Here is a 21,105-nt window from a genome sequence, read left to right as displayed (position 1 = left end):
TCCTAAGATGGTCTCGTTTGCTCTTGCTTTATCTCTCATTCTCTCCCCCCTCTCTTTTCCCTTTGTATAGCATCAGGGATAGAACCCAGGGCCTCTATCATAGTTTACTTTCACTGCTGTGATGAAATACCATGACCAAAAGCTACTTGAGGAGGAAAGGGTTTGTTTGACTTTTATACATCCCAATCACAGTCCATCACTGAGGGAAGTCAACAGGATTTAAAGGTAGGGACTAGGAGGCAGGAACTGAAGTAGAGGCCATGGAGGAGTGCTGCTTATTGGCTTGCTCATCATGACTTGCTTGGCCTGCTTTCTTATAAAACCCAGGACCACCAGCCCAGGGATTGGCACCACCCACAGTGGGCTGGGCACTTAAATCACAAATTAAGAAAATGCCTATAGGCCAATATGATGGAGGCATTTTCTCAATTAAGGTTCCATTTTCCAGGTAATCTTAGCTTGTGTCAAATTGGGAGTGAAAATAGCACAACCTCACACATATTAGGCAAACGCTCTACCACTAAGCTGCATCCCTCACACCTGAAAATCATCTTCTGGATTGCTTTTTTTACACAGGTGTCTGGTTCGAATTATTCTTCCACAAGTTTCTCATATGCCAGAATCTGAAAATAAGTAAGTTATTTCATGAGAAATGACGTATTTACCATAAGATATTTAGAGTAGATTTAAATGAAAACCTTATATTGAAAGATCTATTGTGTAGTGGATGAAATTAATATATATTTTTCAGCTAGCTTTCCTGGATTCATATTCTATGTGGTTATTTATGAGATATATAGCTTAGATAAGTTTCTTATTTATTTCCTTCAGTTTTTCCATCTGTAAAATGGAAATACCAATGTATGCCTCATGGGGTTACTGTAATTACTCAGTGAATTAATACATTTAAAAGGTTAAAAATGCAATCCCCAGGGAAATAGTAAATATATGAGTACTTGGCAGTTTATAATCCCTTACATTTTGCATATGACCTAATTGTGTTATTATATCTGTTCCTATTTAACAGTAGTCTCAATGGAAATTCACAAAGATTCTGGTTCTCAGCTTGAACTATAGAAACACATTTCTCCTTACAGTTTCCATAGTATAAGATATCAACAACTGGGGCTGGAGAGATGGCTCAGTGGTTAAGAGCACTGACTGCTCTTCCAGAGGATCCGGGATCAATACCCAGCACCCACATGGCACCTTATAACTGTCTGTAACTCCAGTTCCAGGGGACCCAACACTTTCACAGACATAGATGCAGGCAAAATATGAATGCACATAAAATAAAAACAAGTAAAAGATATCAAGAGCTTAACAATTCATGGAAGGATTTTGTCACCAATTTTTCTTTCATAAAATTCACTACTTCCTGATGAGTTAAGAGAAAATTTGGTTCAAGTTCTTGATTAAATATAGCTTTCAGAAAATAGCACCCATCTCTTCATTCCCTGCTCAGGCAGGAGCTCTGTAATAGACTATCTACTGCATGTTCTGTGTTTATTGTTTACAACTGGTGGCACTGTATTATTTTGACTAAATTTTGGGAGAAATATCAATCACTGAGATAAGTTAGAATTGTAACTTGTTTTGTCATAACACACAATTTGCAGGCATACAATGTAATATTCACATTTTCTTAACAGGCTTTATCAATCAAACAGAAGATAACTCAGTCTAAAGAATATGAGGCACTTAGAACTTTGCATATTGACTACATTTTGACTTTAACTTCTAGGCAGCATGATAGTGGTAATGTGGTTATATTGTTTTAAGAAATATTCTCTATCTCCAGGAGATGCATCCTTGAAATATGTATGGGTGTGATACTGTGATATCTGGAAATTTCTTCAAAATAATATGGGAGAAATAGTTGCGGATTTATAGTGAGATAAGATGGATAAGTTAATAATTGTTGAAGCTTGGTGGTAGGCATATGGGGAGAGAACATAACATTTTTTAATATTGGGGACATGTTTCAAATTATCAACAATAAAATTGTTTTTTAAGGGCTGGAAAGTGAGGAAATTCAAAACTAAACTTTAATAGCTGCCATATTTTAAGAGTGCCTTGACTCTGGGAGTATTTGTATTTATCTTTATATCTCTGTGACCTATCTTAGCATCAGGCACATAATTGCCACTCAGTGTGTGTTTAAATGTCTGAATATAAGTGTCATATAGTTTCTGTTGCTGTGATAAAACACCAAGACTAGCCCAGCTTATAGAAGAAAGTGTTTATTTAGGGCTTAAGATTCCAAAGGTTCAGAGTCCGTGGTGGCAGGGTAGAGGTAGCAGGCAGTGAAAGCAGCAGCTGAGAGCTTACATCTTAAACTACAAACAGGAAGTACAGAGTGTACACACCATGGTGTGAGTCTTCTGAAATCTCAGAACCAGACACCCCCGCCCCCATGTCATACTTCCTTCTGGAAGCCCACACCACCTAAGCCTTCCCAAGCAGCCACCAATTGGGACCAAGTGTTCACATGCCCAGGACTTATGGATGGCATTTCATTCAAATTACCACAAGTACTGTTTTAGAAGCTCTTCGGTACAGGCCTTAAAAGTGCTTCATAATCCATTCATATAACCATAGCACACAGTCAAACCTCACCTGTTAATTCTAATTTGGAAGTGAGTAAAGGAGGGTAATGTATATCATATTATTATATTTTCTATAATAATACTAATAAGTTGTAGAACATTAAAATATACATGATTGCTTCCAAATATGTATAGTAATACAGAACATCATTTTTCCGGTAGAGGTCAGCATTTGATACAATAAATTCAACTAACAAGTAAAGAAAATTTAAAACACCTAATTCAGTGAGAATTTCCAAGTGCTGTCTCACTCTTTCTGTTTACCTTAGTTAGTAAGAACATAATTTCTCTATGCTATATTTTCTCCTCTGTCAAACATAAAAACTGGACTACAGACTTTTACATTATTTTCTGTTTTAAGATTTCTATGGTTTTAGATTAACACTATGTCCTAGTTAGGGTTTCTTTTGCTGAGATGAAACACCATGACCAAAAGCAAGTTGGGGAGCAAGTTGTTTATTTGACTTACACTTTCATATCAGTGTTCATCACTGAAGGAAGTCAGGGTAGGAACTCAAACAGGGCAGGATCCTGGAGGCAGGAGCTGACGCAGAGGCCATGGAGGGGTGCTGCTTACTGGCCTGCTTCCCATAGCTTGCTCATCCTGCTTTCTTATAGAACACAGGACCACCAGCCCAGGGATTGCACCACCCACAATGGGTTGAGCCCTCCCCCATCAATCACTAATTCAGAAAAAGCCTTACAACTGGATCTTATGGAGGCATTTTCTCAATTGAGGTTCCCTCCTTTCAAATAACTCTAGCTTATGTAAAGTTGACATAAAACTATCCTACACATAGTATCTGTTTAAGTTGTGTGCTTAGTTATGTAAAACAGTTTGTCCTTTATGTATATATGTTTTTGTGTCCTGGATGTTATTTGTGGTATATTTTTGCATGCATGGACCTTGTCTGGGTTGTTATATATAGCCACTGAATTAAATTAGTGAAGTTAACTTTAGCTTAGCTTAAATTTAAACAGATAAAGGTTTTCTATAAAGTCACTATACATAAACTTGTAAGACTTTTAAGATTTGTCCCCAAGAAATCACAAGTATTAAGTAATACTACTTCCGGCATGGGCAGGGTTTTGTGTGCATGTGTGTGTGCATGTGTGTGTGTGCGTATGTGCATGCTTGTATGCATGTATGTCTGCATGCTTGTATGTCTGCATGCATGTGTGCGTGCATGTACGTGTGTGTGTGTGTGTGTGTGTGTGTGTGTGTGTGTGTGCGTGAGAGAGAGATGAGGTGTTGCTGTGTTGCTCAGTGTGAGCTTGAACTCACAATTCTTCTGTTGTAGTTTTAGTGAACCCGTGAGTCCAAGTGTAAGCCACCATTCCTGCCTAAAGCCAGTCTTACCCTATTTCCTATAAATGTCCTTACTTGAGTTTCCTGGTGCTTCCATATTCATTCCTGTGACTGAGTTAAATGGTCTTCTAGTCTGTTAAATGCTCATTTTAGGTTTTCTCTTTTGTCTTTGAAATTTTTTACTTTTATTGGCTTAAAATAGAATTTTGATAATATAGCAATGTTATTGATTTTGTATCAGAACATATATATAGTAGAAAACAATGGGTTTCATATAACATCATGATGCATAAATATCACATACTTTGATCTTCTTCATCTCTTGTTACTCTCTCCTAAAACCCCCTCCCATTGGTCCCTCATTTTATCTTCTAAAATAGTTATGGTTTTTTGTTTTGTTTTGAGACAGGGTTTCTCTGTGTAGCCCTGGCTGACCTGGAACTCACTGTGCATGTGCATGGGTGTGCGTGCCTACGTGCGTGCATATGTGCGTGTAAAACAATCACAATCAAAGAAAAAGAGGCTATCACCTTGAGAGGTGGGGGGGTCATAGGAGGTGTTGGAAGGATGTTGGTACTTGGGAGGGACTGGGGGGAAGAAAAGGAAGGAGGAAATATGGTGTAGTTCTATTTCAATTAAGAATGTATTTAAGGAAAATAAACATAAGGAGGGAAGCAATAACTGACCAGATATGGTCTTTAATCTTTAATCCCAGTACCCCAGAGGCAGAGGCATATAGATGTCTGGGAATTCAAGGCTAGCCATAAGCTGTATCATATCAGAGTATTTTCACTTCTCTTAAAAAACCTCTATCCTAGGCCGGGTGGTGGTGGTGCATGCCTTTAATCCCAGCACTCAGGAGGCAGAGCCAGGCGGATCTCTGTGAATTTGAGGCCAGCCTGGGCTACCAAGTGAGTTCCAGGAAAGGCGCAAAGCTACACAGAGAAACCCTGTCTCGAAAAACCAAAAATAAGCCTCTATTCTCTACCTATTAATTCTTCCTACTCTTTTTCTTCAGTTGAAATGCCATTTGTATTCCTACTAACCATGTGTAGGTGTTGAGTTTTCTCAACGTTCTCGCCAGTACTTGTTGTTTTTGAGTTTTCATTTTGTTTGGCAATCTAATTAATTCTATTATTTACTCTTTCAGTGTTACTTTAAAAAAATTCTTTATATGCTGGATGGCGGTGGTGCACACACCTTTAATCCCAGCATTTGGGAGGCAGAGGCAGGCGGATCTCTGTGAGTTCGAGGCCAGCCTGGTCTGCAAAGTGAATTCCAGGACAGGCTCCAAAAGCTATGCAGAGAAACCATGTTTCCAAAAACAAAAACAAAAACAAAATTAAAAATTTTTTATATATTCTGGATATTTATCCTTTACTCAATAATTAGCTAATAGATTTTTCTCCTATTCTGTAGGCTATGTTTTCACTAGATTATTTCCTTGGTTATACAGAAGCTTTTTAATTGAGCATAATTTCATTTATGAATTCTTGATTTTGTTTTATGAGCTACTAAAGTCCTATCAAATAGATCATACCTGTCAATATTTTAAGTGTTTGCCCTATTTTGTTGAGGTACTTTCAAGTTTCACATTAAAGCCTATGATCATTTTGACTTGATTTTTATACATGTTAAGAGGCAGTGCTCTACTTTTATTTTTTATATGTTGATATCCAGTTTCCTCACCACCATTTATTAAAAGGCTACTATTCTCCAGTGCATATTTTTGAGACAAGGTCTCACTGTGTAGCCCAGAGTGGCTGTGAACTTACTCTGCAGCTCATTCTGGCCTTGAACTCACAATGATCCTCCTGTTTTCTCCTTGTAAGTGCTGGGATTACAGGCATGTGCCACCATGCCCAGTCATAGATCTTTGGAGGATACTTATCCAAACCATCACACTATTTCTTCACTTTTCTAAGTAACACTGATGAAAAGCTTTGTACAAACACTTTTGATTATTTCCTTAAACTGGATTCTATCCTGGATCAAAGATTATATACAAAAGGGGTTTATTTGTTTGATTGTTTGAGACAGGATCTTACCAAATTAGTCTCTTTTTTTGAGGCACAAATAAAATTTATTTTAGTGTTCAGTCAAGGCACTTAACCATATGAAACAAGGGTTTATACCATATAATCTTTTGGCACCTTTGCAGGAAATCTGGCTGAAGATGAATGTATTTATTTCTGGGTTCTCTATTCTATTCCATTCATCTTTGGGTCTATGTTTTATGCCAGTATCATGTTGTTTTTATTACTATGACTCAGTAGTGTATTTTAAGTCAGATATTGCCATATTGCTCTTTTTAGTCAAGAATTGCTTTTGACTTTTCAAGTTGCTTTATAGTTCCACGTGAATTTTAGGGTTTTTTTTTTCCTGTATCTTTTGGGAGTATCATTGATGTGTAGATGGGGATTTCATTAAATCTCTAGATCAGTCTCATTAAGCAATAGAGTTGCATTGACCTCAATTTTGTCAGATGAAATGAAAACACAACTTTCCCTATGAGGACCTTAGGAATTTTATCATAAAAACTATAAAATAGCTGGGCATGGTGGCATATGCCTTTAATCCCCACAGTTGGGAACCAGAGATAGGCAAATCTATGTAGATTTGAGGCCAGCCTGGTCTACATAGCAAGTTCCAGGACAGCTAGAACTACAAAGAGAGACCCTATATTAAAAAAAAATCCTGTAAAATGCAGATATAATTTCCTGCTTAGAGATAATCCTGTTTTCAGCACTTGTAGTTGAAGACATGATCCTGCAGCTACTTCAGTGGTTCAGAAACAGAAAATTGAGGTGATATGGAGATTAAAAAACCAGACAGTCTTCATATGAGTATTTGATCCCTTAGGAAGAATTGTATTTATACCAACATCCTTTCCAGCCTCTTTTTCCCATTTCACTAGAAAGCAGAAGAGTTTATCTATTGGGGATACTACCTTAGTGCCCCCCATATCTTGCACTCTTATCAAGATTTGTAAGCCAGCCTATATCTCACTCAGTATTTATTTAATCTCATCATTCTTATACTTTTAAGTTTAGCTTACATTAGCATATCATCAACAGGCTTTGGTTTCATTGGTAGGTTTTCATTTTATGGTACTAGGGATGAGAGCATTTTCCAGTCAGACAATATCTATTCTTATAAATCATTTAGGAAAAAAAATACACAACTTTTTTATATAAAGTCTGAACCTCACATTTGAGGCAGGTGCCCTAACACTAAACCATATCCCCAGCCCTATCCCCCACTGTTTTAAACAACCATTGTTTAAATTGCCTATTCTGCTTCTCTATTATTCAGAGGAAGTCATCTCTTTGGCCATTGTTAGTTCGTAAGGATTGTAAAATGTGATTTTTTTTTTAAATCTGAAGAAATGTGACTCAGCAGCTCACACCAACATGATATATTCTGTCCTAGTTATTTTATACCATGGTGAACATTTTTATACACCACTAGGCAAGCAAAGCTCAGTTTAGAGTTACTGTCTATTCCCGAGACTATCAGCATTAATCCAATTGCGAGCTGTTCTCAGGGCCATCTTAAACTTTTGTCTCCTCTTAGAAAACAGAACAGTTGTTGGCATTTTGTACCTTGGAGGGTATAAAAAGATTGTATCAACACCCATCCTCTCTCTGCACAGCCAGGTGTCCAACTCAAGGGAGCACACAGGAATATCTACTTGTTAGTTCCACTCACCTTCTAAATCTAGCAGGTGGTTCTTCTGATAAACAGCAACAGGTCTTACTTTATCATATGCCTCAAATTCCCATAGTGATTGTTCTATAGGGATGTCCCTCATAAATGCATCCTTTTGGAGACCAATTTTCTGTTACCTTTCTCTGTCTGATTATATGGCCAGGCCATTAGTCCCTGCCCATGTGTCAGTCCCCAAACACAGGCTGTTTTAACAGGATTCCATTCTTCTGTTACTGCTGGGAAAACAGTATGTATGTAGTCTGTTGAACTGGCTTTACTTTTTAATAGAGGGCTTTCCTTCCAAATCTTGGAACTGCCTTCCATGTATTAAAAGAGTAATTTCTGGTCAGTTGAGAGCTGCTTATTGGACAATGTCAAATCAATTATAGTCTAATATATACTTATGCAGTTCCAAAGTCAGTCCTACGAGAAAAGAAGCTTTTGCTCAAGTATATATCCTCTTTGCATGCTCCAGGTAGCTTGACTAGCTTGACCGTGTGAGTGTGTGTGTGTGTGTGTGTGTGTGTGTGTGTGTGTGTGTGTGTGATATTAAAAAAACACTTCCACTTTATAACGTAACTATCCGAGCACTACCCACCCCATTAGAATGTTTTTTTCAACATCACCTGAGACATTGTGGATATGTGAGTTTTGGAAAGATTTTATGTATTTCAGTTATAGGGTAGCTTCTATTTCCCATAGCAAGCTTATATATGCCTTCATATGGTCCATTTTGCCCATCCAACTAACAATACTTCATTTGTAGATTTACATGTCTCTTGTTTTATAATAGTATGTGGTAATATATTATGTACCCTAATAAACTTGCCTGATGATCAGAGGACAGAGCCAGCCACTATATTAGACATAGAGGTCAGGCAATGGTGGCACACACCTTTAATCCCAGCACTTGAGATCTCATGCCTTTGCTTGGGAAGCATACACTCCTTTAATCCCAGGAAGTAATATGACAGGGCAGAGAAAGGTATATAAGGTGTGAGGAAACAGGAACTCACTCTCTTTAGGCTGAGTGTTTTGTAGAGGTAAGAACTAGTGGCTGGCTATTTGCTTCTCTGATCTTTCAGGTTTTACCCTGATATCTGGCTCTGGGTTTTTGATTAAAAGACCATCTAAGATTCAAACAACAATAGTAAGTAAATAAATATTCCCCAGTCAGATTACAATGTTCAAACTTAACCTCAATCAGATAAAAGAGAAAAAACTATGTCATGAAAAGCCTATCAAAATATACCAGGCCTCCTCTAAACTTTCACTTTCATTACCTTTACATGCTTATTATCAACAGGTTTTGGTTCCATGATATATTTTTATTTTTATTTTAGGAAGGGAGGCATTTCCCAGTCAGACAGTATCCACTTTCATGAAGCATTTAGATAAAGGATATAAAACTTGTTTATATAAAGTCTGCTTAAAAATTCCAGTTTTCATCCAAATTTCTGCCCTAATCTATTAACATTTATACTGCTGTACTTTCCCAGTGTAATTGTAGGTCCTGTTAGGACTTCAGCAACAGGCTTTAGTGCCACCATGCATAAGGCTCCTATACTAAGAAGTTCTATAAAATTTTCTTCTCCATACCTAATTTTTCCTACTTACATGCAAGAAGACTTGGTTCCCAAGTAAAGGGTATCATTAAGGGAGTATGTTTTCTTTCTCAATCTCTAACATGATTAATCTTCTGGAATGTTATCTCACATAACTTAAGATGAGAAATTTTGCAATTTATAATTTTCTATCTTCTGGCTTATTAAACTTCCTCTAAGTGTGATATATAGAAGAGAATTGTTTAGAGCTCTTTAATGATGTGGAACCAGTAGAGACTCTCTTTGGTCTTACCAACCTTTGGTAGTTCAACATTCAAAGCCAGAGACACTATCACTAAGTTAGACACTTTCAGAATCTTCTAGAGGATTGTCAGAAAACTGATTATACTAACCTACAAAATGAAACATCTACTTCATATTATACTACCTGTTTTCAGTACTTTATTGGTTTTGCATGACCCCTATCTTTATTACTCTTTTGTTTTGGAAGTGTTTTCTCAGAAAAAGAGGCCATGATTTCAAAAAGTAGTAAGGAGGTAGTGCATGGAAAGCATTGGAGGAAGGAAAGGAAAGGGGAAATGATGTAATTATATCTTAATTTACAAAAAAATTGATAAAAATAAAAAACTCAAAATATGCCACATAAAATGTTTTCTCTTATCTATTTCTATTCTTTCTCCTAGTTATTAAGCTACTTTAAGCTAGTGGCCAATGCAGACTCACTAATATCTGAGCTCAGTCTAATATTAAATTGTAATTCAACTTCTTTATTTTCCATCTGGCTATTGTACAGATACTGATACAGTAGATTGAATATGTCTCCATTTCTTATTAATTTTCATTTCCTTATGGATCCAATGAATCAACTGTCTGGGACTTGAAATCATTCTAAATTCCAATGGTAACATTTACTAAGCATAAATCAGCTGCTACCTTGAGTGGCCATGTGACTACCAAGGTCTGAAGTTCATTGTCCCTTGCCCTTTCATCTTTTCTCTATTCAAACCATATGAGCCACACAGTCTAACAATTACCTGTCCTGATGCCAGTGCCAACAAATGACACCATAAAGTTCAACCTCACAAGTTAAAGGGCTCACCCCTATAAAACTGCCCCTATTTCACATGCCAGTGCAAATCCAGGCTTCATATATTTCTGATTGTCCCAAACAGGAATTCCAATGTCCCCTTTCAAAATTCAGTAATTTGCTAGAATGACTTTCAGTACTCAAAGAAACATTTGACTTAGTTTACAGTTTACTATAAATGGTTAATTTAGGAAGTGCCAGATGAAACATATACATGAGACAAAATGTTAAGCAGTATAGGGTGTTCTTGCCCTCTCGAGGCATCATCCCAGTACCTCAATGTGTTTGTTCACCAGTCTAGAAGTTCTTTTGCCCATTTTTAATTGAATTTCCTTCTTGTTGTTGAGTCTTACAAATTTTTTATATATTTTAGATGTCAGTTCTTTATCTGATGTGTCTGTTTCAGGTATTTTCTCCCAATCTGTGGTTTGTCTTATTGTCTTGATACCGTATTTTGAAAAATAGTTTTTGATTTTAAGGTGGTCTAGCTTATCAAGTATTGCTCCCATTTACCATGCATATTGTTAGTTGTTTTTCATTCTTTACTCTTTGCTCTTTTGGTTCTTTTAAGGGGGGGCCACCACCCAGCTCCCAAATAAATCACACTTGAAGTCTTATTTTTACTTATGAATGCCTGGCCTTAGCTTGGATTGTTTCTAGCTAGCTTTTCTTAAATTATCCCATCTACCTTTTGTCTTTCTCTATTTCTGTATACCTTTCTTCTTTCTCCATGGCTTGCTGTGTAGCTGGGTGACTGGGCCCTGGAGTCCTCCTCATTCTCTAGTTCTTAGATCTTTTTCCTCCCAGATTTCTCCTCCTATTTATTCTCTCTGCCTGACAGCCCTGACTATCCTTTCCTGCCAAGCTATTGGCCATTCAGCTTTTTATTAGACCAATCAGGTCTTTTAGATAGGCAAAGTAACACAGCTTTACAAAGTTAATCAAATGCACCATAAAAGAATGCAACACATCTTTACATTATTAAACAAATATTCTACAACATAAACAAATGTAACACGTCTTCATATTCTACATTTCCCTTTTTTTTGTATAAATAAAAATGAAAGGTTTTAACTTTAACATAGTAAAACTGTATACAACAAAACAGTTATCAAGTAATAATTACATTTACAATATTCAAGTCATTTGTATTGAGTAAATTCAGAGAAAATACTCCATTATCTATCTTACCTTAGTGATTCCAAAGTTTTACTTTCTTTTTTATTATTATTAAGAGATTTCCTATTCATTTTACATATCAACCACGGATTACCCCATCTTCCCTCCTCCCACCCCATAGCCTTTCCTCCCAACCCACCTCTCATTCCTACCTCCTCCAAGGCAAGGTCTCCCATAGGGAGTCAGCAGAGCCTGGTACATTCAGTTGAGGTAGGTCCAAGCCCCTCCTTCCTGCACCAAGGCTGCGCAAAGTGTCTCACCCTAGACACTAGGCTCAAAAAAGCCGGCTCATGCACTAGGGATGGGTTCCGATCCCACTGCCTGGGGTCCCCCTAAACAGTTCAAGCTAAACAACTGTCTCACCTATCCAGAGGGCATAGTCCAGTAAGATGGGGGCTCCTCAGCTATTGGTCCACAGTTCATGCATTTCCACTAGCTATCTCTGTACATTTTCCCATCATGATCTCAATGTCCTTCACTCATAGAATCCCTCCTCTCTCCCATCGATTGGACTCCTGAAGCTCAGCCTGGCGCTGTAGTTAGAGTTTTCCTGCCTGGCCCAGTCAGGACAAATCTCTCTTACCCGCCAGTCCCACAGTTGCTCAGACCCAACCAAGAAAGCACACAGAAACTTACATTGCTTACAAACTGTATGGCTGTGGCAGGCTTCTTGTTATCTACTTTTTCTATCTTAAATTAACCCATTTCTGCTTATCTATACTTTGCCACATGGCTTGTGGCTTACCAGTGTCTTTACATGTTGCTTCTCATGGCGGCTGGTGGTGTCTCCCCAGCCTTCTACTTCCCAGAATTCTCTTCTCTCTTGTCCCACCTATACTTCCTGCCTGGCCACTGGCCAATCAGAACTTTATTTACACAGAGCGATATCCACAGCATGGCGCCTTGCCATGATTCCAAAGTTTTATACCTAATTTACTTTCTATAATAGCTAAGGAGAACTATGACTTTAGTTATTTAGCCTTTAACTCTGTCAAAGAGCCAGAGGGATATATTACCTGAGTAAACAGGAAGTGCATTGCAAGCAACTTCCAAAACTCTAGAAATGACAGAGACATCTGATTGCCTGGACAGTCACCCAGAGTTCCTCTGCAACATTGGGGCATCCATCCTCAGCCTACAGGCTTAGAGTATCTGGCAGACTTTTCTATGAATCAGGAAATTTGAAGGACTGTCCCACCTTGTTTTGGCAAAATTTGTCAGTCTCTTTCCTCTGTGTCCTACAGAATGTCTGGCAGACTCTTCCATGAAGCAGGAACCCTGAATGACCATCTCACCTTGTTTTGACAAAGTTTAGCAGTCTCTATCCTGTGGGTCCTGCATGTCTAGTTTATACAGCATACTGTTAAGCAATCAAGGCAAAAGCATTTCCTTGCCCAAATGGATAAACTTTCCACAATGAAAATAAATTCCTATGGAGTTTCTTCAATGCCCATCATCCTTTTATGAAGTAAATTGATACTTCTAGGAGCAGATGTGTCTCATTGTCATGAAAAGCCCTATATTAAAACATTTTAAGTACCATATTCTATAGTTATTTGAAGTGTTTGTAAACCATTTATCTATCTAAAATATATCTCTGTATGATCTTGAAAACATGCCTAATGTGGTAAGTCTGATCACCATAGATTAACTACTAACCTCATTTCTACACTGCATTTTAAAAATGAGCTGCATAAGCACAATACCCCAAACAAGAGTAGAAACATACATTCAGTGTAACAATAACTTTACATTTGTATCAATAAACTATATTCCCCTAAATGATAGCAAACATCCATAACCCACCAAATAACCAACAGCCTCCCATACCCTTCTTAGGAAGGTGGGTGTTGTGTTCTTCAGACTGCTTCCTGTTGTCTGTGGGTGAAGGCATCTTTAGGAGTCTCTGAGAAAATTTGAGATAATGGCCAAGTTCTGGGAAGACCAGCTATAACCTTTGTTGGTGTATATCACCTGTCAATATTCAGGAGGTCTCCCTTGATCAAATCTGATCCATATTATTCCTGAAGGAATCCACAGCCTTTCATCTCCCGTCGGAACTGTGGGAGTCTGTCAGAGTCCAGCTCTGACCTGTCAAAGGGTTCTTGGGCTGAGGAGAGAGGAATGAGGAAGTATTAGATAGAAAGATAGAAGGAAATGATTAGAAAGACAGAGACACAGGATAGCTTTGAGAGGGTCCTGGGTCAATACCAGCCACCTTGATATTTATTCTAATGGGCTTTTTTATACACTGCCAAGAGGAGAGGCAAAAGACCTCTCTCTTTCAATATCAAAGCACAATGTACAGCAAAGTGTAGACCCTTCAAAACACCTGGTAACCACACCTTTGGCCAAATCATCCCATTATGCAGCCCTGCTGGGTAAAGCATGCTCAGATTCTCTGACCTTTAGTAAGGTCATACTAGGGAGCCTCTGTGGACCCCCACAGGGAACAAAAGCAAAAACCCTTCTCCAAAGCATTTTTAACTTCCATTTGAAAAATGCATTTTTTACTTCTTTTTTAAAGTTAAGATAGCCCTAAAGTAGCTGGGTTGGTTCAGTTTTGCAGTTCTGTCCACAAGCCCATGTCTGCCAGCAGTTGTTTGCTCATCAGCATTCAAAAAATTCAATGTCAACACAATAATATATAGGATCCATACTCTCTGTGTGTTAACCATCTTACATGGCTTTTCTTTTATATTACTTTTATTCTCTCTTTAAAGATTTTATTTTTTAACTATTTCTTTCTTTCTATGACTGTCTATATACCCATAATCTTTCTTCCTTAAGCCTAAGCAAATTGTAAAACACACTGGAACCTGTTTAGAGGTTTTCTTTCCCAATCTGGATCTCTTTTACTGCTTATCTCTAGTCTTTTATGACATGCACGAGCAAACTTTAAGCTGATAAGCTACACCTGGATCCTCCATGAGGCTCTCAGCTGGCTCTGCCTGCTTCTAGGTTTGTGAGAGCCAAGCTTAAAGCTCAAGGACAGGCCAGAGGTTCTTCTGACCAGGAACTGCATCTACCTCTCCTAGAGCTCTAGAATGCTGATGCTTTGTGCTGTGGCAGGCATTTTTACTTAGTTTTTTTTGTTTCTACCTAATGTATTGCCTGCTCAAGGGCTCACCAGCAGGCAGAAATTCTTAAAGGGAGCCATATCTTTTTTTTTTTTTTTAACCAGCTTTCTCAGGCCCTACTTGGAAATTTGAGAGCCTCACATTGGTACGCCAAAATGCATATACTATTTTATCTTTAAAGTAGTGAATGTATTCAAGGTCATTTTTTTCTATGTTATTGTCTGTGAGTTTTATACTTTTTGTGACTTACATTTAGGTCCATGATCTATTTTTAGCTAATTATTATAATAAAAAGAAGAAATGTTTGTATACATTAAATACTTTGCACATGGATGTCTTATTGTTTCACGACTGTTTAAAAGAATACTTTTACTCCTTTGTCAAAGATCAGTTGACTAAATTTATAAGGGCCTACTTCAAATCTCCCCACTTGCTTGATGAGAAATGAGGACTGCACTTATCTGTGGGTATAGAGACAAGTATTTAGAACATAGAGGTTATGCTGGTTTAGTAGAGTGTGGTTGTAGGTTGTCCTCCAACATCCATGACTTCACTAGCCCTGGATATTTGGCTAGGTTTCTAGTGCCAGGAATGATTTTCCTCTTGTTAAGGGATGTCCATTTAGAGAGCTTTTGATTACCACCAGGGTATGGATGACACTACTGCCATGCTTGTTGTTTGTTGTGGTTCATTGTCCTCAGTGATGAATAGGTCTGTTGGTTGTTTCCCTCATTAGGAAACTTGCATGGTACCTTCTGGGAGTCCTCAGTGAGGAGGCATTCAGATCAGCTCCAGCTCAGAAGCCTCTAGGTCCCACGTCTGAAGTACATGCTATCTCTATCAATTGGGATTATTTTCCACCTTTGGGGGGTAAACAAGGGCAATATCAATAGCTTGTAATATTTTGGGAGTCTCTTAGACAACAGCCCTGATCAACAACTCAAAACAACTTATGCCTAGTATTGGGGTTTTTTTTTGCCATATCGTATTTGGCTCTTGGAGGGAATATTGTCAGACCAGATGAGAAAATTTTATTTAAACTATATATATTTTATATATGTATATATAATATATATAGTTTAATACTATATAGTTTAAATGAATATATAGGTGTATATATATAATGCATATATAGCACGTTATATATGTGTGTGCATGCTGCCCCAGTTTCTGGGAGTTCATATGTGCGTCAGTCTTGTTGTGTCTGGAAGACATGGTTTCCTTGGAGTCCTCCATTGCCTCTGGCTCTTATTATCTTTCCATCTCCTCTCTCTATTGCTTCACCACCCCAGCCATGGTCCCTTTTTACTTTCCTGGTTTCTGAAATTACTCCAGTATATGTATTCACATCTTAAGATTTAGAGCTGGTAGCCTCTGATGACAGAGAATATACAGAGTTTTTCTTTCTGAGTCTGGGTTACCTCACTCGATATAATCTTTTCTAGCTCTATCCATTTACCTACAAAGTTCTTGGTTTCATTTTTGTTTACAGCTGAATAGTATTCCATAGTGTATATGTACCACATTTTCATTGGTTTAAGGACCTTGATAGTGTTTCTTTTATCAAGTTTTTATATAGAGAACAGCAATGAACATAACTGAGCAAGTATCTGTAGAGTAGGGTGTTGAGTCCTTTAGGCAAGGAGTGATATAGCTGGGTCATATGGTAGATTTACTCTTACCTTTTTGAGAATTCTCCACACTGATTTCCAGAGTGGCTGCACTGGTTTACAATCTCACCAACAGCGAATGAGGGTTCCTTTTGCCCACACCCCTTCAGAAATTTGTGTTAGTTTTTGTTGTTGTTGTTGATCTTTGTCATTCTGACTGGGATGAGTTGAAATTTCAAAGTTGTTTTCATTTGCATTTCCCTAATTGCTATGGACCATGAACATTTTTGAGATATTTCTTAGCCATTTTTTTCTTCTTTTGAGAACTCTCTCTGTTCAGGTCCCAGGCTCGTTTTTTTTTTATTATTGAAAATTCATATAATATATTCTGATCATAGTTTCCCCTTCCCATCTCCTCCCAGATCCTCTGCACCTCCCCACCTCCCCATCCACACAACTCCATACCTTTTTTTTCCTCTCGTTTGAAAACACACAGGCAAATAAAAAACCAAACAAACCAGAATACAAAAAAGCACAAGAAATACACACTCACACAAACTACAAAACCCATAAAACATAAAATCAGAAACCATAATATACAAGCAAAAGACCAGTGAGATTAAAAAAATACCCACACAAAGCAATATGAGGCAAGAAACTATAATACCATTGATTTCATTTTGTGTTGACATCTACTACTGGGCACAGGGCCTTACCCTAAGTGTGGTTTAACTAGACCATGAGATTCCACTGGAGAAAACTAATTTTGCCTTTGCAAGCAGTTGACAATTGGAGATTGTTTTTTGGTTAGAAATTGGGAAATAATGTTCAGTTCCCCCTCTCAACTCTGGGATTCTGTCTGGCTTGAACTGCTGCCCCAATTTCTGGGAGTTCATATGTGCGTCAGTCTTGTTGTGTCTGGAAGACAAGGTTTCCTTGGAGTCCTCCATTGCCTCTGGCTCTTGTTATCTTTCCATCTCCTCTTCTGCATAGCTCCGAGTCCTGAGAGGAGGGTTTTGATGAAGATATCCCATTTATGACTGACTGTTCCAAAGTGTCTCACTTTGTCTATTGTCCAATTATGGATCTCTGTGTTTGTTCCAATCTGCAGCAGGAAGAAGCTTCTCTGATGATGGTTAAGGAAGATACAGAACTATGGGTGTAACAGAATGTCATTGGGAGTCATTTTATTACTACATTATTTAGTAGAACAGTAGTATTTGGTTTTTACCCTAGGTTCACGACCTATCTAGTTTCAGACACCAAGGAGTGTCAGGCCTGGGTTCTGTCTTGTAGAATGATCCTTGAATCCCGTCAGATAGTGGCCGGTTACTCCCACAATGTGTGTGCCACGATTGCACCAGTGTACAATGCAGTTGCATCACCACTGTAGGTCGCAGGGTTGATAAAGGCTCTAGTGAGGCACCAGCTCAACTTCTCTGTGTTCAGGATGTGTATCCTGTTTCAAGCCTTGTGTGTGGAGGTAGATCTGACAGGGTGGAGAGGTTTGACATGGTGTAGGAGGTACCTATGGATCAGAGTGGGTGGGGTAGGTCCTAGAGGAGTCCTATAGATTAGTTGCAGTGCAGGTATCAGTGGCCAGACTAGGCTGGGGCACTGGACATAGGACTTGGGCTGGATCTGATGGGCTTTGGAGAGTGAGTAAGGGTGAGGCTTAGGAAGAGGTCTAGGTTAGACCTTAGATGTATGGGATTTGACTGGGTGGAAAAGTTAGATGCAGCATGGGAGAGACTTGTTGGTTGGGGTAGGCAGGACAGGTCCTCCAGTATTATGTTTTTAATTTCAAATTCTATTTGTTCTTAGTTGGTATAGGAAAACACTTGATTTCTATGTATTTACCTTGTAGTCTGAAGCCCTGTAATGACCATTTATGAATTCCAGTATTTGGGGTGAGAGTGGGTGGAGTTTGGGGGGAGCTGGTGGAGTCAGTTGTTCTTTATTTTCTAGAAAGTCAAGTCATCTGAGAACAAATACAGTTCCTTCTCACCTATCTGAATACCTTTGTCACAATTTTCTTGTGTTACTGTAGTAGATGGGTATCTTAGCCCATCCAATATATGACAGACAAAAAGGCTTTTGTTTACTTCCAGCAGTAGGGATCAAACATAAGGCCTTGTGCATGTTAGACAAGTGTTCTCTCACTGACTTACATCCTCAGCTTCCCATTTAGAAAGTTACAATAAGATACTGTACAACAGAAATTTCTTACAATTTTGAATGCCAGAAAGTTTCAGATCATCAAGCCATAGATTCACTGTCTTGTGATTATTTCCTTACAAATAGTCATGTTTTTAGTCACCTTTTGTTTTTCTAAAGAAGTCTTTCTTTTATTCTCCTTTAAAAGTTTTTATGGAGTACAGAGTTCAAGTTTAGTCATTTTCTTCCCTCTCAATACTTTAAATGTTCCACTCTACTATCTTTTTGTTTTGATATTTTTGGTACGGTTTGGGCATAGGTTGAGGTCCCCCAAGGGTCCTTTGTGATTGAAGGCTTTACTCACAGGAAAGCAGTATTGGGAAATTTTGTGACACTTCCAGAGCAGGGCCTAGTTGGAAGTCCTTTGATCACCGGGAGCATGTTGTCAGATTAGAGGAATCCTAGTTTCTCCCTCCCTCCCCTCTGATTTCCTGCTTGGCTATGTAAGCTCTTCTACATGCATGTGCTCCTACCTGATGTTCTGCGAGCTACCACTCTTACCAGATACAAATCAACTGTGTGATACACACACACACACACAGTCCCAATGTGATCATTTTATCATTCCTCCCGTCTGTCTAATGCTGCCTCTGTGTCTTCAAATGACTTTTTGTCTTTTACTATGATTTTCTGTTACCTCAAGAGACAGACATGATAGATCAAGTTCAAAGAACTGCTACAAATATGCGTTTTAGTTGTGTGGTGGTGCGTTATTGGGGAGGGAAGCTGTCCTACTGTTTCCTCCCCTCTTTTGTATGGACACGGTGGCTATAGTAAACAGGTTTTAGCTAGTTCCACTGAATTAAGCTCTGGTAATGCGCCAGAAGTTAGACTCTGGTAAAGTAGTTTGTTTAGAGGGCAGGTGTTATTCTGAAAGAACATACCAAGATGGCTGAGCTGGTAAAGGCACTTGCTAAGCAAGCCTGGCAACCTGAGTTTGATCTATGGATAAAGGTGGGAGTATAGAACTAACTCCACAAAGTTGTCCTCTGACTTCAGACATGCACTGTGGCATTTTGATCTATACACAATAGCAATATGTATTTATTATATATATATATATGTATATATAATAACTATATTTATATATAAAACACAGGGGATAGGGCAATGGCTCAGTAGTTAAGAGATATGGTGTACTTGTAGAGGACCTGAATTTGGTTTTCAGTACCACATTGCAGCTCACAACCACCTGTAACTGTACTTCCAGAGGAATTGATGCACTCTTTTGGCCTCTGTAAACTCTGCCCACACATGGTGCACATACATACATCCATACATGCAGGCAAACATACATACATACACATAAAATACACAAATATTTAAAAAGGGACCAGAACTTATCAATCACAGAGGTCACTACCTGCTCCCAAATATGAAATCTTATCAGCCATTAAAATCATTTGCTAATAAGGGGAGTAGAAATGTAGAGGAAACTGTGAGGACACTGGTTATGAGTAACCATATCTTACAGTAGAAGATGTCTGTTGAAGTCAAATTATCATTGAACTAGACACTGCATATTTTTTGTCATTTTAGCCCAATTCTCAGACACAAGTAGTGTTTCTCTTCAATTATTTTCTACAGTAAAGGTTTAGAACATTAAAAACTCCCTTTTCTTTAATTTTTAGAAAGAAAGAAATGGATAGACTTTTGACTTACTTGAACACAGGTAATTATGTTCTTGCTTATTTTCAGTCCTTCATCTTGCCTCTATCTTCTGTTGGATTCTCCAAATCTACTGAACATACTGACTCTAATCTAATATTTTAGTTAAACTTCATGCTCATTATTAATGTTTAACACGGGAAACTGGTTTAGTTTTTTTATCCACAAGAAGGGAAATGTTTGGCATCACTAGCATCTTCTTCTGAATGTGATTTCAGCCATTTTTATCCTAATTTATTCTAAGGACACTTCCCTCCCTCCCGCCCTCTTTCTTTCCCTCTTCCCCACTCTCTTTCTTTCATCCTTCTGTCCTTTTTAATTTCCTGTCCTGTAATTGAACATGTAAAAACGAACATAACCAATGAAATTCTCTGAACACTGCTGGGGTTTTGTGGCCTCTTACTCTTACTTGTATTCTTTGTTCTCTTATTTTGCCAATTTACACAAGTCCATGTCATCTCCTCTCCTCTTCCTACTCATAATGTTTCCTGTCCACGTCTAGAAAGTAGTATTTAGTAACATCACATTCTTCTTACCAGCACCATGCTTTCTTTGGTGATGTCCCATTTACTCAAAAGTTATGTCATTTCTGAATATATCCAAAAGTCTGTATCTTAGAAACTTTAATCTACTTACTGCAATAGTTGAATTTTATACTCAAATACAGGATTATAAACATAGCAAAATGGCTAAAAGCCAAAGCTTTTCAAAAGAAGAAAACTTTGCTGGTTGCTATTCTTTTTCTGAGAAGAGCATGTGGTGAGTAATAAATGCTTTCTGGTAATGATGGCATGTTCTAGTTCTCTATTATACTTACTGTGGAAGCTAAGTAAATATTATGCCAGCCTACTGATGCTATGAATTATTTTAGGGTGTTTTGTTTGGTGCTAAAGATTGATCCCAGGGATTCATGCATACTAAGCATCATTTTAGTATTTTAATTATTATTCCTAGTCTTTATCCCATGTGCTTCAAGTATGAATAATTGTAATAATTAAATTTATAATTCTCTCTAAGGATATGTTTGTTCCCTCAAAGTTTGAGTTAATGCCTTCATGGAGCATAGTAAT

At 38.0% G+C, this 21,105-nt stretch overlaps 1 protein-coding gene across 1 annotated transcript in view; it reads left to right on the top strand.

Annotated features, from left to right (window-relative positions):
* Positions 1 to 21,105, top strand: part of Tex11 (testis expressed 11) — a 301,157-nt gene that overhangs the window by 200,089 nt on the left and 79,963 nt on the right. Inside the window, exons 19-20 of the mRNA XM_036174947.1 lie at positions 577 to 633; positions 19,999 to 20,039. Coding sequence (XP_036030840.1) covers positions 577 to 633; positions 19,999 to 20,039 — 98 coding nt within the window. The remainder of the gene's footprint in view (positions 1 to 576; positions 634 to 19,998; positions 20,040 to 21,105) is intronic.

Source organism: Onychomys torridus, chromosome X (genome assembly GCF_903995425.1).
Source record: "Onychomys torridus chromosome X, mOncTor1.1, whole genome shotgun sequence".
In the NCBI taxonomy this organism is placed as follows: Eukaryota; Metazoa; Chordata; class Mammalia; order Rodentia; family Cricetidae; genus Onychomys; species Onychomys torridus.
The sequence above is the reverse complement of the archived record's forward strand: the minus strand, read 5'-3'. Positions and strand labels throughout refer to the sequence as shown.